General features: G+C 35.6%; 2 protein-coding genes and 1 non-coding gene across 3 annotated transcripts; 2 read left to right on the forward strand and 1 right to left on the reverse strand.

Annotated features, from left to right (window-relative positions):
- Window positions 1-218: 218 nt before the first annotated feature.
- On the reverse strand, window positions 219-10,772 carry LOC143447371 (nicotinate phosphoribosyltransferase-like). Its single transcript, XM_076947442.1, has 14 exons — window positions 10,581-10,772; window positions 9,977-10,147; window positions 8,416-8,495; window positions 8,092-8,219; window positions 7,633-7,763; window positions 7,365-7,477; window positions 6,974-7,167; window positions 6,703-6,843; window positions 6,534-6,618; window positions 3,519-3,599; window positions 2,970-3,122; window positions 2,743-2,885; window positions 2,494-2,566; window positions 219-2,274 (listed from the first exon to the last, which is right to left on the reverse strand). The coding sequence occupies exons 1-14, from the start codon at window positions 10,669-10,671 to the stop codon at window positions 2,197-2,199; spliced, it is 1,662 nt and encodes a 553-aa protein (XP_076803557.1). The 5' UTR covers window positions 10,672-10,772; the 3' UTR covers window positions 219-2,196.
- A 4,538-nt stretch (window positions 10,773-15,310) lies between these two features.
- On the forward strand, window positions 15,311-18,602 carry LOC143468682 (serine-threonine kinase receptor-associated protein-like). The gene is made up of 8 exons (XM_076966032.1): window positions 15,311-15,468; window positions 15,584-15,719; window positions 15,893-16,047; window positions 16,163-16,262; window positions 16,900-17,037; window positions 17,210-17,346; window positions 17,489-17,638; window positions 17,835-18,602. Exons 1-8 carry the CDS (start codon window positions 15,360-15,362, stop codon window positions 17,861-17,863), a joined length of 954 nt encoding a protein of 317 aa, XP_076822147.1. The 5' UTR covers window positions 15,311-15,359; the 3' UTR covers window positions 17,864-18,602.
- A 380-nt stretch (window positions 18,603-18,982) lies between these two features.
- Window positions 18,983-19,063, forward strand: Trnat-cgu (transfer RNA threonine (anticodon CGU)). The gene is given in 2 exon segments: window positions 18,983-19,018; window positions 19,028-19,063. It is a non-coding gene; the product is annotated as a tRNA-Thr (tRNA).
- Window positions 19,064-22,238: the final 3,175 nt, after the last annotated feature.

Here is a 22,238-nt window from a genome sequence, read left to right on the forward strand (position 1 = left end):
TGTTACTGGTCATGCGTTAAATAGGCGTTCTATGTTCCTGTTCGAAGCAAAAATCTATTATGTCATTAACATTACAATCTTTATAGGTCGAATTTAATTTGCTGGCATAAAATGTTTAGAAATTGGAAGGACGGTTGGAAAAATCACATGTCTAAAAGCGAAATGAGTAAAACAAATCCTCTTAAATACACATGACGTCAAAAACCAATAAAAAAGACGACCATGAAATAGAGCTTCATTGAAGAGGAGCACGTCAAGCTGATGTACATTGTCAAACAATCACACGAAACAAGCATTGTGACATGCCATGAAAAAGTAAAACCTCAAATAACGACGTCATGCCTGACGTAATAATTACAGTTGTTGCGTTGACGATCGTTGCACAAAGAAGCTTACGTAACGTGAGAAAATATTTTATTCTCTCTTTCAGAGTTTACTTAACTTGTCTGTTGAAACCTTTGATCAGTTTGCCTTAAAACAGTGAAACTTTGGTGTAACCACCGAGTACAACTGACATACAAGCACATGTACTAATTTATAATGGAATGGCTGGAGGTAATGCGAAGACTGACGTAAAGGCGCATTTGCAAGCGCAAATTTTCCGTGTATAAACGGTACAAAATGATATTCCACAATCGTAACTTAAATACATGATGATTTCAAAGAAAGCTCATGACATGCTGATATAATATTTTTGCGATTTAATATCGGTGACAAAAATAAACCCTTGAGTATTCGAAGGTGTTAAAATAAGAAATTGACAAAGTCAAAAACATTCCTTCCAAGACAGACGGGTACCAAGTTCGAGCCGCAAAGTTTGTAAGACAGTTGGAGGGTCAATAAATAATACGAATGACACGCGCCAAATATTACAGACAACTTGAGAGATATACGTAAACATGATGGGGAAATTATGCAACGTCGTATCGAGGCGCACGTAATTTTTACTGTCACACGGCAATTAAGGAACGTCATAATCATCGTAGAAAATCAATATAATTGCAGGTCGAAATTATTCGTTAACCGTGACTGCTTTCAGAAATAGAAAATGTACCAGCAATATCATTTCAACACATGGCTGGATTTCACAACAATTAATAAATTATTATGTTCAAACTCACAATTCGATCGGAAACTCTGCAGAAAAATTCGATTAAATAGCAATGGAGTGTGCGAGTGCATGAAGACATTAGAAGGGTTTGGTGGATAAATGAAGTTATATTTAGTCGTTACTTAAAACTACATATGACAAAAAGTGGAAAAAATAATGCAAAACCACAACAGTACTACAGAAATATTCTGGAGGGGCTTTAATTTCAATCGGTATAGCATGCATACGAAATTGTTTTTTATGCAAAACACACTTTAAATTATTCATTGACTTTTCAGAAGCAATTCTAACAGTGACAGCTAAAACTTCATGGACGGCAAAGTGAACAAAACCTATTTAAAAGCAGCCTGCAACGTTTTTGTCTGACACGTTTTACACCATAGCCTATTGCTTGGGAATGAGGTGGACATACGGTTTTCTAATCAAGTCAACAACTCGACTAATTAATCCATTGGATTAAAATTCAATCGATCAGCTGATCGATCCACCGACTCAATGATTCAATAATTGTTACAGGTACAGTACAGTAAGTACAGTACAACTACAGGCCTACCCGGATATATTAGTTGATACCCAAGCGGATTAAGCGATACACTAAAACAACTCATTTCGGTAACGTCTACAACCCCCTCAACCCTCCGCAAGCCCTCCTGGTTGCGGGTCTTCTAAAATCTTCCATATCAGTTTCCAAATGCCCATACTTTACCCCAGGAAATCTCCAGTGAAAACACTATTACCCTCACGGTCTCACCTCAAAGCAACGCTGGGAGTTTAAAAAACGTAAAGGAAGAAAGAGCCAAAAAATATAACCGGAAATCATTCCAGTGAAAAAGTACGACACAAGAGCGTTGCTTATATTGCGCAGTAAGCCGTTGATTATTCTAGTATTCGAAAACATTCCATTTAACATTCCGTTCTTTATGTATTGCCTTCAATCTGATTAAATAGCGCATGCTAGCGAGAAAATAAGTTGGTCCAACATGGCAAAGGGAATTAATTAGTTGATCAAACGTGGAAGTTACTTCACAATTTAACAAGAATGCTTGAACGATGGAAGCCAATAAAAAAGAAAAGAGGAAAGACGATTACGTTAACTCTCCTATGGGCACATGGTCGAGCCAAAGCTCATGTAAGAAATGATACATGGTGTCGGTCACTGATACCTAGAAAGTAAAATAAAATGTCAAATCTTGAAACAAGCGCAAACAAATCAACGACTTGAGCTAATAACAAAAGTTAGGAATCGATTCCTTTACATTGAAATAAACCACAATACTGACAATATACAAGTAAGTTTAATGCCTTGACTGGGTTACGTTACATGCCATTCATAAAGTATACATGTCCAAAAAGGCACAAAAATACACCGTGTCTTATCCTACCTTGTACGGGGTGGGATTCAGTTCCCTTTTTATATCAGGACGCAGAGTTTTCAACGACCAGGCTGTCCTCTCTCTGTTGAAAAATATGATAAGAATTCGTTTACAACCGTAACCTGGGTCATTACTTTTCTTCGCAATTAAACCGTTTGTGTGCTTTTGGTTATATGCTTCCAGTTTTGCGCTTTATCACACACATAGTGTAGCGTCATATAATAAAACGGCGAAGTAAAACATATGATGGAAACGTACTTTAGCTCTTCAAGGGTGGGAAAATTTTGCATGACCCCATCTGGTCCCCAATATTGTTTGTGTAAAAGCTCCGTTTTATGAGGACAGACGTAAGCGCGTTTAGATTCCACCAGCGGGTGGCGCACCATCATCTTCACGCCGACCTGACGACACATACAACAGAATAAAGAACATAAAACAATACAGTTTATAATAACCAAGTAACGAAGAAATTTTTATATTAAAACCTGCGGCGGTTCTTCGTTAGTCAGCTGCACCAAGTCCAACACGGCAAGACCTTCAGCGGAGTAGAGTCGGTAGACATCCTTGCGGCCTGGTAAGTTAATTTTTTGTACTTCTTCGCTCAACTTCATACGCGGCTCGTCGTTCACTGCGACAAGCTAAACAGCAAAGAATGCGTTCGAAACTACAACGCTTTTGCATGGAAACGTAGCACAAGCATTTGCCTTGCTCGATTAAAACTAAGAAAATAAATGCAAGTGTATGCCCATTTGCTAAACACTGTGTTTAGAAAATGTGTGCGAAATGTTACGAGATAAAAACGCATTTTTATAGTACTGTACTAAGCAGAATGATTAAGGAAGGGTTCGGCGGGAAGTCTTAATCTTCGCCATGTTTTGCCTCTGAGGCAAATTTATTTTAATCACTTCCTGAAGTAATACCGTCGCATCTGTGCGTTACAACAAAACGATCTGAGGCACAAGCAACATATTGGTGATACTCTCCAAGCAAGCAATATATAAATCGCTACAGTAGTACGCTACACTTATTGTTACCTTGAACACACAGCCAAGTGCTGGTTGCTTCTGACAAGTTACCAGGTGGGTGCCAATGCCAAAACTGTCAATCTCATGGCCCTGTGTGAAACCACGAAAATCATCATGTCACTCAATTGGTATCAAAATTCATTTTTTAACAGTGCACACAGATGAACTCATCACACACGATAATTAAATTGTATGCAACAATACCTATGCTAATTTCATATTATACAACAGTAAGACTTTTAGTTTGTATAAAAAATTCCACTACGACCATAAGATAATATGGTTTCCCCTTGCAGGCATTTAGGCAGCATAATTGCATTAAACGCTTCAGTACTATTAATTACCATTATTTTTCAAAGCCTAACGACTGTATGTCAATCAGTATATTTACTTACAACTAAAGGTAGAATTGTCAAAATAGTTTTGTTTGGAAGTTTTAAAACAGCCACAAAGCAATACGATTGATCTAACATGCAAAAAAGTAAATTTAATGAAATCAATATTAAATGACTTGTAGATATTCACACCAGAGTGTACAATAGGGTTATGACTTAAAAAAAATTTTTTTAATTTTGTGTGTCCTGTAGTTACAAATGATGAACTTTTATGTCCTGATTTGAAAACTCACAAAAGTTAAGACTGTTTAAACAAAAATCTCCCGCACCAAATTTTTCCAGTTTTCAATGCAATGTATATGTATATATATCGACTAATTTGAATTTGCCTGACATAATTTTAATTGTGAAGATTTGAAATTTTTTTTTTGGTAAATTGTGTGAGCAGTTATAAGAGATGACAACAATGCAAAGCTAAAATTAAAATCAATTATGAAAGAGGAGAATAATTTCTGTTTACACTTTTATGGAAAAAAGATTGGCAAACATGAATATCAGGTAGTATGCTAGAAAAGTCCATCAAGATAAATCAAACTGGGTGTTCTAAAATTCGAAAGTGGAACAGCTCAAGATATTTTCAGCAGCCTAGAAAACCTACTAGATGAATATGATGCATGGAAAAATTTGAAAATGATCATATGTGACACAACATCTGTTAATACTCGACGGCTGAATGGCGTTGTTGTGAAACTGCAAAATGCAAGGATCAGCAAGGGTTTTGATAAACCACAGTATATTGGTTGCCAACATCATATTCTTGATAGAGTCTTAAAGCATGTATTATAGTTCTTCAATCCAACGTCTTCAACAAAACCAACTCTCAACTACAAATTTGTAGATGATGTGGTGAAACACTACGAAAACTTGCAGCAATCCTACAAGCCAGAAATTGAGATGGAAATGGTTGAAAACCCAGGATGGAGGGATGATTTTAAGTTTCTCTTTGAGTTGTGCAGAGCATTCCGCTTCTTCAAAGAAAATGGTAGATTTCCACTAACCAAATGGCATAAATTTCCATCTCTACACAATGCTAGATGGAATTCAAGAGCCATTTATGCTATGATTGCCCACTTCCTCATCCCTAGATGGAGATTAACTCTGGAGATATCATGCTCAGTCATTGCAAATGTGTGGCAGGAAGCCTCGTTTTCTAACAAAAGGTTTAAAGATGGAATATACCAAAGATTATTTGATGCTATCTTTGAGCTCGAATATCCTGGAGCCTTAAAGTGCCTTAAAACCCATTGGAATTTGGATAAGTCCGTTGTAGATGACCCACGGCCACGCACTAACATAATTGCAGAAAGGGGAGTCAAATTGATGGAAGAACTTTACCAGAAGTGCAAAAAGGATAAATATTTGAACATTAAATTTGTATCAAAAATGAAGTTTTGAATTGTAAATTTTTTTTTACATTTGGACCAATGTCAAAAATTAAAGTCAGTTTGTGCGGGATATTTTTTACGATTTGAACGAAATAATTATAATTTTCTAAATTTATACCAAAATGTTCATTGATTCCTGCTACAGGCAAAAAAAAATTTTCTAGTCATAACCCTAGTGTACAACTGTACATAGTGATCATGTCAGGCTACTTATTTAAAAACCAACGTAAAAAATGATGTTTCTAAGAACACCATGCATCTATTTCATGTCATATAATCATAGTGGAACTGGGTTGGATTAATACCAGTTATTACTGCTTTTCAGCCTGCTGCCAAAATGTCGCAAGAGTTTATGCTGTAAGCCTAGTGTAGACCGGGTTACAGTGTAAGGTAATGGTAAGAATGCGAATTGTAGAATAACTAATCCTTAACAACCGAATCTCAAAACATTCACATCCAATTTACATATTTTTCACAAGTCTTAGGAAATGGTATGTCACATTGCAAAGCTATATGTGATGGATGTGTACGTTTCATGCCAATTTGACAATATTGTCATCTTATTGAACCATAATAACTTTGTGAACCTACTGCAAAGGCGAAAAAAAGCACTGCTGGGGTTGATTCGGAAAAATTATTCCAGAATAGTCAAGTGTTTTGTAGAATGTATTATTGTACTGTATTGCACATGCGCAGATAAGAGGCAGCAGAAGTGGCTTTAAGTTAACACCCAACTTCAATTGCTGATGATTGTGAATTGTGCGGATTTTAATGAATTGTCATCAAGCGAATTCCAAAACGCCAAAGAATTTTCAGTTACAAAAATGTTATACCTTGCATGTAGAATATGATACGTTTGATTACATACTGCAGCGTTTTTTACATTTCAAAAGATTACAGGGTCCCATTTCAATTATATTCTTGCACATGCCAAGTGCTGAACATTTCAGATTTAGAAAAACTGAGAAGTTCAATAGATTTGATTACAAAAATTCATTATGCATGCATTTCAGTGAGGATCACCTTATGCAAACCTGAATTGTTCTGTAAGAAAAACAAGAACAACAACATTAGGACAAGTGTTAAATGACACTTTTCAGCAAAGCCCAAATTAACAGACATTGGACACAATGCATGAGCAGTTCGCAGTATTGCTTATCCATATGCAATTATCATGACAAACTTAATGCAAAGCATTAAATTCCAAGCATCTTATATCAACACAATCTAAATGTATTTTATACCTGTTCCTTCAGAGAACGCAAAGTATCTTCATTGATATCATTGCTTGCTACTATCACAAAGCTTTCCATCCATGACTTAGAAAATCTAAGAAAAGTTTGGTTGCAGTAACTTGTACACTTTCAATAATAATTGTAACATTTAACTTCTCAAAAATTGAAAACAACTTACTCTTTTGCAATGGTTTTAAACGCTGCCCTGCACTTTTTCGACAAATATGCCAAATCTCCACTGTCCAGCCTGACACCTACGGCTTTGTAACCGAGGTCATCGAGGGCCAGTGCAACGGCCAGAAAGTTTGGGAGCCCACTCCTGTGGAAAGATGAAACCAAATTTATTAGAAAACCTTAGAAAACCTTATCATTCTTGTCACCCACTGTTGATAAATAATGTATTTTCATTACAGTGATATTCAAGGTAGTAAGGCAGACTATTTGCATACCTTATAACAGAGTAAGTGTCTAGCAGACATAGACAAGTGGTAGGAAAAGCAACGGCATATGCAATAAAAGCAGCCAGTTCTCCTTTATTTGTTTCATTTTCAATAACGTTAAGAATTGAACACACTTGCGGCAACCAATGTAAGACCAATGCTTTGAACTGATCTACCTTGATGCAAGAACCTCCATTGGAATTCTATGCAAATTAGAATTCAACTTATAACAGACTAAAATAATAACCAGGCAACAACATTTCAACAATGACACTGAATAACTCAGCCAATTTACAAGTGCTTTAGCATGATGAGCTGAACATATCACAATTTTACAGAATAATTTCTGCACATTTTCAATTAAAAAACATTAAGTACTCTCTGTATACACAAACAATACCTCCTTCACATCTTCCACTGATTTAAAACTGCTGACAAAAGCATGTGCATGTGTTCCATAAACTGGAATGCCGAACTGCTTGCCAGCCAATACGTTGCTTGTCCCATCAAAACCTGAGGTACAACGATGTGAAGCTAGAAACTATTTGAGTTTATGTTTAAAAAGGACAGCTTGGTGTTAATCAAAATCATTATTCCTACATAAATACGATCTAATTAAGGAATATCATCAATCTGATAACTTGTGAGATTGACATGAACAAAATTACCCCCAATGTAGCAGTATTTTGAAGCAGAAAGTGCACCATCTGGACCCTGTGCTCTTCTCAGGCCAAACTCCAACAACTTGATCTTGTTGCCGACAGCGATTCGAAATCGTGCAGCATTTGTTGCAACTAAACTATAGTAAAGAGATATCAGTTTTTAATGTGATCAAAGTTAGATACTTGATAAACTCAGGAGTATTTATCCATGGATAATGGATGGCTTATAATATCATTATACACATTGAAATAACGTATTTTTATATGCAATGTATATGTAAAATAGGTATGTATATATGCAATCAGTATTATGAATGACAAGTGACAACATATTGAAAAAGTAAATAAACAAAAATATTCATACTGTAAATGTCAACAAAAATTTTTGAAACACAGCAATACATTACAATAAATATACAAAATTCAGGACAAAAACGTACTGTTCTTCTACTGCATTTGTACTACCTTGCATAGTTAATAAGATTAAGCAGAGTTGTTTCGAGTAGTTGTACCACTGGCAAAGGACCTTCAACACGGAGAAGTGGGGTTTTAGGAAAAACTATGTAACCTTCAGGCATTGAATGCAAAGAGACCTATAGGTAAAGTGTTTAATTATAAATAAATACAATACTGTATACACACTTTACAGTAATTTGTTTAATGCCAATATCATCACCAAGAAAATACAACGACAAAATAAGATTACTGCGTAGTTAACACTTATTTGAAACTATGCACCACAATACGAAAAGGTGCAGAGTAAGTCTCTAAACATGTGATATCATTCACCTGGGATGCATCGATGTTAGAGAGGTAAGTCCAAAACCCCTCGTCTATTGAAGGAAATGTTCCACGAAGATATGCGATGTCTGGATGAAAATTTGCAGGTTACAAACAAGTTTCCAAAGGGAGAGTGGAAAGAATGAACTTTACAATAACCGCAGTAAAAACTCTTAATGCTTGAATTAAAAGCACTTTTTTAACAAAAATAAAAGCCCAAGTGTTTTTCAAATTGGTCAACTACCATATTCCTTGGTTAAAAGGTGAAAAAAATGATATTAAAATGGGATATGTAGGTATAAAATTTAATAGGTACTCTTAAGTAGAAGCTTGAAATGTTGCTTAAAAGTACCACACTAAAATACCTGCGACATACGATTTAGAAGAGTGAAAACTGAAAACGTTGTCTTATTAATCAAGAAAACTTTAAAAAGTCGGTGTAACTGCCATATGTGTGCAACTACTGATTAGCACGATAAGCAGCGAGATAGACTTAATGCATACAGTGCTGGGCAAAAAAATCATTAGGGCAAAAAACAAAGAAGGCAAATTTACTTTATCATTTACTGATCCAGCTACTCTTTGATTCAAGGACAACTTGGCTTTAGACTTGCCCCTTACTTTAATGAAACTTTCAACTTTTTAACGTTATAAATTAAACTTGAAAATAAATTCTATATTAATGCGCAGCTACTTAAGTTGGTGTTAGTTAACTAGTTAAATGAGTTAGTTAATTAATTAGTTGCTTACTTACTTACTTAATTACCTAACGCAATATCTTTTTTATTTCAGGTCTTGAAGAAGTTTATATTTTCTAATTAGTTTTCTTGACCAGCACAAAACTTTAAAACAGTTGTGTTCGAACATTATATTGTAATTTACAACATTTCAATCATGTTGTTCTCAGTGGGGTGAAAGTGAGCATAAATATTTTATGCATCGGGGAAATTAAACCAGGGTTGATGATTAAGAAAAGTAAAATATTGAAACAGAAATATACCATACAGTGGAAAAATCTGCCATTTAAAAGGATTTCATTGTGACCGACTAGACTAGAGACTAGAGTATTGACTAGAGTGGAGTTGCTTTCTATAACTCAAATTTTCCAGTATCATGCTTAATCATAAGAGCTTGTAGTATTGTTCTCAGATGGCGTTATCAGCACTTTTTTGTTGTGTACAAAATGTAAAGATGCCAGGTCATTAATAAACATGCGTTTCAGACGCACATGTTTAAGTGTTCTTTCCTTATGATCAAGTGTTTATTAAACTGCAAGTAGCTAGTACAATGCGAAGACATGTACCACAGCTAAAAACCCGATCAAACATAAGTGGGTTGCAAACACGGTTTAATGGGTGGTATTGGAGCTTCTGACGTCTTAATTCCAAAAGAGTGTTTTTGGCAAAGTCGCATAACAACAAATTGAAATGCTGATTACCACATACGGTAATAACAAAGTTTAAAATAGAGGTTTTACTAATTAGTTATTTGATAAAAATCACGATTTATAACAATATTAGCTGTATTAGATTTATCACATAGTATTAGTAACACAGAATAGTAAATGTACCTGATGAAGAGTAGTGAAAGTTTTGCAAAAATTTGACACACTCTTCTAGACCAGCATACACAGTGAATTCACCTCGAAAAGGATTTTTTCGAAAAAATAGGTCAAATACAGCTTGGTCTTCCATTTTACCACTTTTCCAATATGCATAAGCCATTGTAATCTGGTAGAGATCTATAAAAACAGTTTTTGCATTTCAAGGTTTTAACTTTTTGCCAGCAGAGATACTTCTCTTGGGCAAGTTGTTAAACTTCACAGAGCAAACAAATGAGCTGGCAAAGTCAATAAGAATATGATATGATCGAAATATATCTCTGGTTGGAACTAGCTTTTAAAACAGATCAAATAAAAAAAAAAAACATAGTAAACCGAGTGGCCACTTGCAGGTAAAGAGTGTTGTTTATTTGAAAATAACAGGATTTTGTCTTTAAAAAATGCTAAAACAGGTTTTAGAATTTTTTGAAATTCTAAACATGTCACAGTTTTAGTTCTTCAAAATATTTAAATACAATGCATAAATTCATTACGAAGAGAAAACATGATTATCAAAATCTACTTTAACTGTACTGCTGCAACATCAGTCATACAAAAGAACACAAAATCATACCAGTTAGAAGTGGCTGCACAACATTGTTAATTGGCATATGAACTCCATTTTCTTTTCTCGCTTCCATGAAAGTTGATAACTCTTCTGCCATTTAAACGCAGAAGCAATTTTGAAAGATATAAAACGTTAACCCAATCTGACACAGAAAAAACAATGCATACCTATTAAATACTTGATTACTATAAAAAATTCGTTACTGCAAACAACATCCCAGGTTAAACACGCTTAAGTTAAAAATTGAAATTGAAACTAAATTAAATTATTAAATTAAAACTTAAATTAAAGAGAAGCCTTACGCAAGCATAATGTTTCTACAGGTTGTTTGACAATTTAAACGCAGCAATACTAACCCTCTCCCTTTTAACAATTCAAATCCTAACCCTAGAATCGTCAAGCAGTTGGGTTCGAATTGTAGCGATACTGTTTCACTTGGCTTGACTATAGGCTAGCATTGTATAATCCATTGACTCTTTTTTCTTTGTTATGCAAGGTAGATATATTACTGTAGGCCCAGAATACAATAAGACAGCACTAGAAAAGAGCAATACTAACTTAACTACACTGCTAGTACAATGGTTTTATAATCAGTTCGTTTATGCCAGATTGTTTCAACAACTTCCGCAGCTGTTTCCAGTAGTTAATCACTTACACAACTTCTACAGCTGTAGCTGTCTAAGCAATAGCAATATAGTTATGGTAAATTATCTTCAGATTGAGTAAAGTTTTTGCACCACGTAAACCTCACCATGATTCCTCATCTCTCGAGCCCCGTTTACTAAGCTAGCCTTTGTGCAAGTTCCGATTTTCACATTTTGTATTTTTTTTTATGTTTTGTATAGTAGCATATTTCCTGAATTTAGGACTGTCCACCTGGTTCACTTAACAGGAGCAAGTTTCGTTAATGTCTTGCCCAAGAGCATTACTGTACAGCACCGCTGAGTATCGAACACGGAACACAAGCCACTTGCATTGCGATGAACGCTAAGTTACTACCGAGCTAAGTTCTATATTCTATGGACCATTTAGACCCAAATCGGAATCTGCAGATTTTCAATAACTCTATTTTTACTGTAATGATCTGAAGATAGTTTTAGGTTCAGGTAGTTTTTGCCATTATATATTGTAATGCACTTCCAGTCTGTGGACAGACCTAATGCGCGCAACCAAAAGGGAACTGAAGAGTCAGTGAAGACCGAAGTTTCGCTGAAGGGAGAAAATACTTTTTATAACGGGTAATCCCCAGTCCAAAAAAAATCGTTAGGAAAAGGTTTTCAGTTTTTGCAAAATAATAATTCAAGCTGACTAGGCAAATTTCTTCAACAGATCAAGGCAATTAGGCAAGCAATGCATCTGTTTTAATCAAAACTCACAAACTGGATCATAAATGCTGCATCATCGTTATGAATTGAATATACATGATATAAATTAATTATATGATATTAGTTAAATCACAATCGACTTTTCTTGAGAACATCGAGTGTTCTTATTTCTGGGATTTGCTCATGAAAAGTCCAAAGGAAGGGCTTCGTGTCATATCGTATCTTTTAGTTTTCACCATTGACTGTGGGAAGCGAATTGATTGTGACTTTTTGTTTTAACCTGCCTTTAGTTAACAATTTTTTAACTGATATCACATCAATAAATTTTGGAAAAGTTCCAATTGTAAACAAGAAAAAATTACTGATTATCTTCGAATAAATTCTGCTCGACCCAAACTCGAATCCGTATGAATCAAATCTCTGATCAAATGAAGGTTCGCTGTTAATTACGTCATCACAACAAACTCACTGAAGGTGACGGCTAGACGGCCAGAGATGATCGCCGAGTTGAAATGATTTCCCAGAAAGGAAAAATAGTAGTTTTTACTGAGCGCATACTAAAATTTTCTCTTGACGTCACCAGCCTGCTGCTTTTAGTAGCACCCTGCAGTTGGTGACGTCACATGGTTGCAGTTCGATATAGCACCCTGCTATTGGTGATGGAATAGTGCCAGTGGTGAGATTCAAATATTTTAACATCCGGTTCTCCCACTAGCAGCATGCCATATTGACCCGGGGCCGATATACTCATTGGCCTGTACATACGCTTGTTAACAACCGGTTCGCGGAGGTCATTAAAATTCCAAGAACCGTTTCGCACGAACCAAGTGATACCTTTTGAACCAAGTGGTACCATTCGAACTACTAGAAACTAGATGGTACCACTTGAACGTGTATATTTTAATAGTACAGTATCCATCTGGGGTGACCGGAAGCATTGGGGTGGATCAGCCGAACGTTTCGGTTGTTGGGTCTAGTACTCTAGTATAGAAGTGCAAAACCACAGAATGCAATTGTATACTGGATCCCAGCTGCTCAAATTGTGACGTCATTTGGTTGATCATTTGTATGCTAGACGGTCTAGCATAGACCCCGGTTGTTATCATACGGTCGAGTCATATACCAGATATATGACCTGGCAATAGATATATCACAGTAGCAAGATATATGTTTTTGTTCACAACAAGCGGGTGGTTTAAGAAAACCGTACCAAAAGAAACTCAATCCCAGTCATCTCGTTACTGCGGTTGAAGAAGGGCCCGGAATGCGAAATTTGTATGATACTATGACATTTTAATAATTCGCTTGTGCACTACTCGTGTGAGGTATTACACAAGGAACATATCTGTCATAAAGACCGCATATGCTGGCGGTAATTGTTTGAATATGAGCGAGGACGATTGATGGTTGGTGACTTGTTTTGCTTCTGCTTCGATTGATGAGTTCTCATTTCTCAAATTTGCGTGACTATGCTGTTAGTTGCTTGATTCTGTCTAACTTATACAAATTACTAACTTATAAAGTTCCCATTTTATTTATTATAACACAAAGGTTTTTGCCTTCGGGCAAATCTTGCTGAATGTTACATAGCGCTCAGTAACCAATGAGACAGTAAAAGGGAAAAGGGAAGATCGTAAACATTACAACAGTATATATATGTGGCAAACTAGTTCAAGCGAGGAAATTATCTGACGTCATTAAGGAAAACTCAAGTCTGATAAACACTGAATTACAGGATTCCAAATTAGATTCCAAACATCTCAAAACAACTCGTGACTCGTGACGTAATCGTCACAATACACCGGAGATATCCGTTGTGACGAAGGGTCAAATATTGATATGAAATTGGCGTAAATATCAGCTTCAGCCTATATCTGGCTAAGTGTCACTAGAAACAAGCATACAAAAATTGCAAGTGCACGTCAAAGCTTTCCCATCGTGACAATTGGCTCCATTCGTTAAACTAAGAATTAGGCTAGGCTTAGCTGAGGCTAGAAAATAATAATAGAGTTTTAATATTGGCATAGCGTAAAACATAGACCCAAATTTTTTGTGCGTAAATATCTCTATGCTAAAATGCAAGTCTTCTATGCAGGAGAAGGGCACAGTAGTAATGCTCTTGAAGATTGTATTTAAAGATGAGGTGTAGCAAATAAGAATTAAGTACAGCATTGACTTTAGGTGATTATGTCTCTACATTTCTATAAACATAGTTATTAATTAAAGATAATAATGCACCGACTGTGGCATTTACACACTAGCGATAAAGAATTGTTAAACTATATCAGAAGGTTACGGCAGTGATTCTCAACGTGGGAACCATGAATTTTACGAAATAAATTAAAAATCTGATTTATTTCATTTGTACTTTTAGATGGTGGATCACAATTTCCTATTGTGTTTCATGTTATTGTGCTTTTCATTTATGTCTTCCTTTGAAATCTATCGTTCTACTGATAGCAAGCTGCAGTATCGTGCTGCGCTCAGTCGGTAATTCGGTTTGAGCAATGAACAATCATCACCAAGTTTAAGTCGTGCAAAGTCCTTCCATAGTCCGAGAATAAAGATTATGATACCATGTAATTCTAATTTTCATTTGATTTGACCTACACTCTGAAGAGGAATGGTTTGATTAATTATTATCCGAAACAGTTAACATATGTAAAGGAAATATGTTTTTTCACTACAATTCTTATAGCCGTCGCTACCTTGTGGCAGGACATGCTATTTAATGGAATATAAATTTTCCTTTCCGCATACTTTGTATCATACCATAGAATACTAAAGCCCTGGAATGGAGACGCAAATTTAACATTATTTTCGTCATGCGTAAATGTTACTTCAGTTAGCGGGTTCTTCGGACAGCAGAAAGTACCCTCTAAGGCCCTGCTACTTTGTTCATCCTTACAATAGAAAAAGTAAATGTAGCAGTACTTAATGAGTAAGGATTGAAAATGTGCAAAAGGTTCTCAGCATAGTAGGATAGGGTTCAATAAAAACGTGCTATAGATAAGGTATACCTAAGATGAAATTAATTTTTAAATATACACGTATGGAACATGCCCTGCTTAATACTAGAATAAATTTTGTCGTGTGTAACATTCAGATTAGTATTCAATTTGCCACATTCCTAATGACAACCCATTAACGAGTTTAATCACCATGATGTTTATGTTACAATTAATGTTTTTTGACTAATCTTTGATGGATGTTTGCACTCTTATGCTCAGGGTGAAAAATGTTTGTTAATAGCCTAATTTTTAAGTTAGTTGTTTACATGCATTATAATATGTATAAAATTTCTAAATGGTAAAGTTAAATTAATGAGTTTCCACTGTACTTGGCCATTTTTAGACAGGCTGCAGGTTGTCAGATTACTTTGAGTATTATTTTGATTTTATAATACATCACACCGTACTGATTTTTTTTCAGATTTTAGGTAATTTAACGACTTTTTGCGATGGCAAAACAAGTACCATTAACGTGCAGTGGTCACACAAGGCCTGTTGTTGACTTGGCATTCAGTCAAAAAGCCACTGATGGCTATTTTATGATAAGCGCTTGTAAAGGTTCGTTTTGCTTTTTAACATGCACATTTTGGCTGATTAAATTTTTAACACATGGCTTTACTTGCCTCTTCATGTGTAGCGGAAGTAGGCTACTTAAGATCATACATATTTTTAGATGGCAAACCAATGCTCAGACAAGGTGACACAGGAGACTGGGTAGGGACTTTTCTTGGACATAAAGGTGCTGTTTGGGCTGCAACCCTAAACACCGATGCCACAAAAGCAGCCACTGGTGCAGCAGACTTTTCTGCGTATGTATTTTGCATTCATTAGTGCAGTGGGTATCCAGAATATATAAGAACTTACTAAATTATGCCTGCTTCCTATGACCAATTTTTCTGTGTTTTCGTGGAATACTTGTAGAAATTTTGGTGTATGTAGTAGTGAGTAACAACAGGTTTTAGTTTATTTTATTGACATGTAGAAACCTGTGGGATGCAGTTAATGGAGAGGTGAAGGCTTCCTTTCAGCATAAACACATCGTTAAAGCTGTTTCATTTTCTCCTGACTGTACAAGATTGCTAACTGGTGGACAAGAAAAACTGGTCCGATCATTTCTTATTGAGAAGCCTAATGCCGGTTAGTTTTATTGCAGTTGTTGTATTTTTCTCTCCATTTGATCTGTTGTAGCCTTTTTCGGCGTTACTTTTTAAAGAAATTTATTGCAAATCTTGGTTTTTATTTTTGCATTTAGATCCAGACATACTTGGAAACCATGATAGTGCAATTAAAAAAGCGATTTGGTCAAATGATGGCAAAGTTGCACTCACAGCATCAGAAGACAAAACAATAAGGTTAAAATAAGGAAAAGTTTTCATTTACTGTTAGGTGAAGTTACATTCTTTAAACCAGTGGTTCTCAACCTTTCTACACCGGGGGACCGGTAAAGATTAAAAAATGTTCACGGACCGGCAGCAAAAGATCGTAATGAATAGAACAGATATTTCTAATCTTTTTGTTAACCGCAGTTGTCGTTGCGTAACATGATGCAAGATTTTGACATAAGTTAAAAGACGAAAAATTAGAGCAAAATGGCAATCAAATCAACTCAAACAACAAAATATCAGTCCATTTACATACAAAATCAATGTTAGTGGGAAATTTGTATTACAAAACTTTTTGAAAGCTAGACGCAGATTGTGACGAAACAGTCATAAACCGCACAAAATCTAAGACTTTCTAGGTCATCGTAAGGTTAGCCTTTATTATGAAACGATTTCGCTCTTTCAACGAAAGCGAGATACGTCAATTTTACAGCTGTTAATCGGCCAAACGTAAAATGAGTTTGACGGGGAGTAACAACTTTGCAGTGCTTATGATTCCATATTAAAACTAGCTTTGCAGAAAGTAAGATACTTTGCAGACCAGTAAAGAAATTACGCGGACCAGCGGTTGGGAACCACTGCTTTAAACCTTATCTTTAAACTGTAGAAAATGGGACTGTGGATCAAAACAAGAAGTTCAGAGAATAACATTAGATTCAGCAGTTTGTGACGTTGAACTTTCTTTGGATGGAAAGATTCTTCTGGTCACACACAACAAAGATATATCTATTTACGATGCTTCAACGTAAGTGCAAATACTCTCGTAATGTTTTAGAATAGCCTGTATGCTGGAGAAAGCATGGTTAGTTAGTTTTAGTCAACTTACAATATGTCAATGACTAACAATTCTACAAAAATCGCTAATTAAATTTACGAAAGAGTTAGATGTTGTTGAAAGTTTTTTTTTCATCAATAAGATTTGAGAAGATGCGTGAATTTAGTATTCCAACCCAAGTTTACTCTGCAAGTTTACATCCAGAGAAAAAATTTATTGTAGCCGGTGGGGAAGATTTCAAACTTTATAAATTCGACTTTGAAACGCTTGAAGAGCTAGGTACAACATAATAATATATTTTTGCATGATTAGGTCTTTCTTATAATCTTCTTTTATTCTAATTATTAAGTTGAAGTAAATATTAAATCGGTTCAATGTGATCTAAGTGTGTTTCAAGCCTTTAAAATGATAAATTATCCAGATTCTTGTAAGGGTCATTTTGGTCCTGTCCATATTGTACGATTTTCACCTGATGGCGAGTTATATGCAAGTGGCAGCGAAGATGGCACTGTTAGACTTTGGCAAACAAACCTGGGAACAAATTACGGTTTATGGAAATGTATTAATCCAGGTGGTGTGCATTGACGAGCATGCAAGTACTGCATGTGCTGAAATTATTTTAAGATTTATAATTCAATCAAAAAGTTTTAAATTCAATCGATTAAAAAATCTTTTCTTTTAAACAGCACGATTTTTAAAGTTGATTATTGTGTGATGTTAGCGGGAATGTGACAAACTATATATATATATATATATTTCGCTATCAGGTGATGATGATTCAAACTCAACGACTTGAAGTTGCTCTGAAAAATGAAGCTACCACGTGTGAAGAACTTCTCTCACAGGCGCTTTCAAGGATAACTCTTGCTTATAATGAATTTTATTTTATGGCAAAAAAGCAAAAATTGGCAGCATACTCAAATACTGCTTTGGTTTCAACGGCGTTTTCTATGCAAACAGCTTAATATAAACATACTCTCCATGCTCCTATTCTAAATAAACTAATATACTGCCAGCACTATCGCTAACACTGGTTGTTGCTATTCACAAACAAATTGATAAACAAACGTTATAGCAACTGGCATTAGATTAAACTATTTTTAGTTGCTAATGTCTTATCCATGTGCAAATTACGTATGTGTTTACGTTCCGCGGAAATTTCTTTTCTTTGTTCTTGGTTTGAGATTTTTATTTAAGTTGGAACCAGAAATACACAATATTAAAAAATATCGGTCAGTCAATGGATGAAATGCTATTAGCCTGACAAGTATTTGAGAAGTTTTGAACTTTCATCACCTTATCAGTGTTGGCACTTGCAACTTCATATTTTACCAATTCACAGTTAAGCAAGCATCGGCACGGTTTCTATGAATTGCGCGGTATCATGTTAGATTTATTTTTTCTGTTACTGCAACTTTGTGACTTTATATACATCAATAAACTACATTCACTGCTTCAAATTCCGCGATTTTTTGATAAACATGATCCGTGCATAAGTGTGATGATATTCAGGATATACAAGCATGTTGATTGTATGATTATGGTTTGCTTTATTTTAGACACGGTATGCTCCTACCGTGTCCGGCTTTGTGCCCTGCTGCTACCTAGCGGCCAGGATGTCAAAGGCATCTAAAACTCCCAAATTGAAATTAGCCGTCCGTACGTCAAAGAGTTTATTTCGCTTGTAAAATAAGTGCCCTGTATGCAAAAAATGATATGAATAGACAGCATAACCCTAAGTTTTTTTGAAATGAAATTTTGATGGCTGCTTCTTTCCTTTAGGTTAGGATAAAGCTTAATGCTGGCTTACTTGCTTTTGCCATGATTGTGTTTTAACAAAAAGCGTGCGAAGCTTTAAATGTTGTGGCGTTAACAGTAAAGTTCTCAGACTGTGAAATATGCGGACTTTCTTGTAGCCGCTATAGCTCAGTGGTAGAGCACTGGTGTCGTAAACCAGCCTAACCAGGGGACGTAAGTTCAAACCTCACTGGTGGCAACTTTAGTGCGTTTTATTTGCTGTTAATTTAGCTTCGCTTAGAAAAAAATATTTCTTTTGCTGGCAGTTCAGTACTTTTACTGGCAATTCCTGGTTCTAGGTCAGGAATTTACACGCCATTGACCGGGAACCAATGTTCCCTCTAAGCTGCGCGCGTGCGCAAATGCGCACTGCTGATACGATCTCCGCGCACAGAAAATCTGTGTTGCGCACAAGAAAAAATCCAACCTGAATTAAAAATAAAATAAACGCATAATAATGCCCACAGTGCGCACGTGGCACGCCTGATGTTGTTCACAGTGGTCCAAGGGACCACTCAAGGAGTTAGTGTGTTTGCTCAGACGCGTGAAAAATTGGAGGGAACGTTGCCGGGAACGTAATTAAACTTCAGTGGATTGCGTATAAAAGCTAGCAGGGTTGGTTACAGAGGTAAAAATCTTTATGTAAAGATATTGTTAAATGTTACAATTAACAGCTGCATTTTTCAGGGATTGGTGAAATGTGTGTGGAATTCGGCAGAAAACAATTTAGGCTTCTTTAGTTTTGTCAAGATTTTAATGCATAGAAATACTTGTGAAGTCCGTTATACAATTATAGCCTATATCTATCTGAGCTTCTGGCATGGGTTTTAGATGTAGTTCTGTTTGCGTAGTTATTAGTATTACTGCATGGCTTAATATTTTAGTTGGAAATGTGAAGTTTTAGGAGGGCATTCAGGAAATACAGTATGACGCATGCAGTATAGCCGACGAAAACGTTTGTCCTAGACCTAGGACCTACAGTGTTTACTGTTTATGAAAGAGGCCGTAGTTTTCATGGAAACTTTTAACAAAGCGGTTGGCCAGAATTTACAGATTTATACCTGCAATTAATAAACCTAGGCCTACATCGATATATTGGGCTATAAGAAAGCATTGTTCAGAGTTGCAAACTGGTTGACGTTTTACAACCTAAATTAAGCTAAATTGGATATAAATTTAGAAAATAAAATAAATGGCCTCTGATACACTATACATTGCATTTGCTATCACAGTTTTTACTCTAGAATAGAAGAAAGTTTTTGCACGACCTAACACTTGGCGATGACTTCTCGTTGCTTAAGGTTGCCAAGTTTTTCCTCATGCAACTCACAATGGACTTTTCATTTAGTGATTTGTATGTGGATGTTTGCATGTTTTTATGTATGACGTTTGCATGTAAAATGCATCTTGAGCCTAACGCAACAAGCGCGATCAAAAGCTTTACTCAAATTGCCATCGCGTTCACACGACGACCAAATATTTTTTCATAAATTAATGAAAATTAACTTATAACACGAGTTTTCAAAATAAGAAAAGACAAGATATAAATTTTTATGATGGATTTAAAAATCGATGTTTGAACAAAACCATCGACTTTAATGAACACTCTCTTAAACGCATTAGGCGAACCTAATTTAAATGATGTTTAAAGAAAAATGGTAAAACCACGATTTTCAAAGACCTTGCCACAGAGCGTGGCAGTTTTATTAACCTTTGACTCAAAGCGCTAGGTAGCAAACCTAAACGACAAATCAGAAGCGATGATTCAATTAATGCTGTTTCAGATATGCGTGGAAATGGTTTTGAAAATCAAAATCTTTTGCAAAGGAAACTTATAAAAAGTTAAATAACTATTATGAATAGCGTTAAACCTTATCAGGATCATGCACAATTTATATGGCGTTCGTGATTATCATCGCCGCAATTTATTTGATAGAGGAAGTCGATCAGACTTTGGTAGAAGTTATAGCAAATCAGGAAATCCAAAAGGTAATTCAAAGTTTTGCTAACAAAATAAAAATTCAGCTAATAACACTGGCCTGCATTTTTCAACTTTAAAATTTTTTCTTCACTAAAAACATGCAAATATAGCTAATTTTGGGGCGCTGATTCCAAATCTGTGGTCCGTTTTATTGTAGCACATCAGGTTTTTGAGATAACTGTTACACGTCATATAGCGTTTTTGGTGAATAATCGCAAATAATGTACAAGCTTGACTCGAAAAAATTCACAGTTTGCACAGAATTTTTACACATCTTTGTCTTCTTATGATAATTAACAATAAAGAGTTTTGAAATATGACAGCAATAACGATATAATCCGGTAAAATGATTATTATTGAAAACACAGCGGTTCACTACCTCGGTATCTATTTTATTGAAAATGCGCGTCTACCTGATTTTCTCACATATTTAGTAGAGTCTTCACTTTTAAGACACCAGCAGTAGTCAGCAATCATGATGACATTCCACTTACCCTGATAGCGTTCCTCCATCACCATTATCTCCCGGTGAAAACGTTCACCTTGTTCCTCACTAAACGTCCCACAGTTATCTGGATAGTAGTCTAGGTGGGAGGGTAAAAAGTGCATTTTGACGCTCATCCTACCCCAAGTTTTTGTAAGGCATCGAGCATATCTGTAATAAGCTGTTTGTAATTGGAGGCTCCGTTATTTCCATGGAACTGCTGGATAACAGCTTTTAACCCCTTCCAGGCTTGCAATTCCGTTATAGACTTTTTTTTCGAAATCTTCATCCTTCAACAGTTCTCTGATTTGAGGTCCAGTGAAAATACCTGCTTGCAGCTTAGCTTCGGATAAAGACGAAAACTTTTCTTGCAAGTACCTAAATCCTTCTCCGTATTTGTCCATACCTTTCACAAAGTTTTTCATGCACTCAAACTTGATGTGCAAGGGCGGTAAAAAAAACTTTTGCTGGAGCAACAAGAGGATGTGCCTTCACATTCTTAGATCCAGGCAGAAACTCATCTCTTGCTGGCCACAATTTCCGAGTAAACTGTCCGAGAGATAAAGAAAACAGGGAAATTTAGTGTAGTATAGTATGAGAGCTACAACTTTTAAATCAGCACATATCAACCAGTTATGCTCTTGGTACTTTATCATTTGCAACAGGATTTCTATGTCTTCATACGTTTCTGACATCACAGTAAAACGTGCAACAGGTACTGATGGCACAGTTTGCCCATTGTACCACAACACAGCTTTCATGCTCGTCTTCCAAGAATCTATGAACAATCTCCAATGTTCTGCTGAATATGATATCCTAAATGTTTCATTAACTAAACCCTGAACATTCTTCAAAAAACCAGAATATTTTCTTTACTAAAAAATTCTGTAAATTTTTTCTTTCTGTGGC

This window comes from Clavelina lepadiformis, chromosome 1 (assembly GCF_947623445.1).
Source record: "Clavelina lepadiformis chromosome 1, kaClaLepa1.1, whole genome shotgun sequence".
NCBI classification, from domain to species: Eukaryota; Metazoa; Chordata; class Ascidiacea; order Aplousobranchia; family Clavelinidae; genus Clavelina; species Clavelina lepadiformis.

Bases quoted from the DNA above. Each gene is read 5' to 3' on its own strand.
- LOC143447371 (XM_076947442.1), bottom strand. From the start codon at position 10,671: ATGGCAGAAGAGTTATCAACTTTCATGGAAGCGAGAAAAGAAAATGGA. The intron at 7,478-7,632 runs GTAATTTTGTTC...GTTGTACCTCAG, and splicing joins AAAATACTGCTACATTGGGG to GTTTTGATGGGACAAGCAAC. The intron at 7,168-7,364 runs GTATTGTTTGTG...TAATTTGCATAG, and splicing joins CAGTGGAAGATGTGAAGGAG to AATTCCAATGGAGGTTCTTG.
- LOC143468682 (XM_076966032.1), top strand. From the start codon at position 15,360: ATGGCAAAACAAGTACCATTAACGTGCAGTGGTCACACAAGGCCTGTT. The intron at 15,469-15,583 runs GTTCGTTTTGCT...ACATATTTTTAG, and splicing joins TATGATAAGCGCTTGTAAAG to ATGGCAAACCAATGCTCAGA. The intron at 17,347-17,488 runs GTACAACATAAT...TAAATTATCCAG, and splicing joins TGAAACGCTTGAAGAGCTAG to ATTCTTGTAAGGGTCATTTT.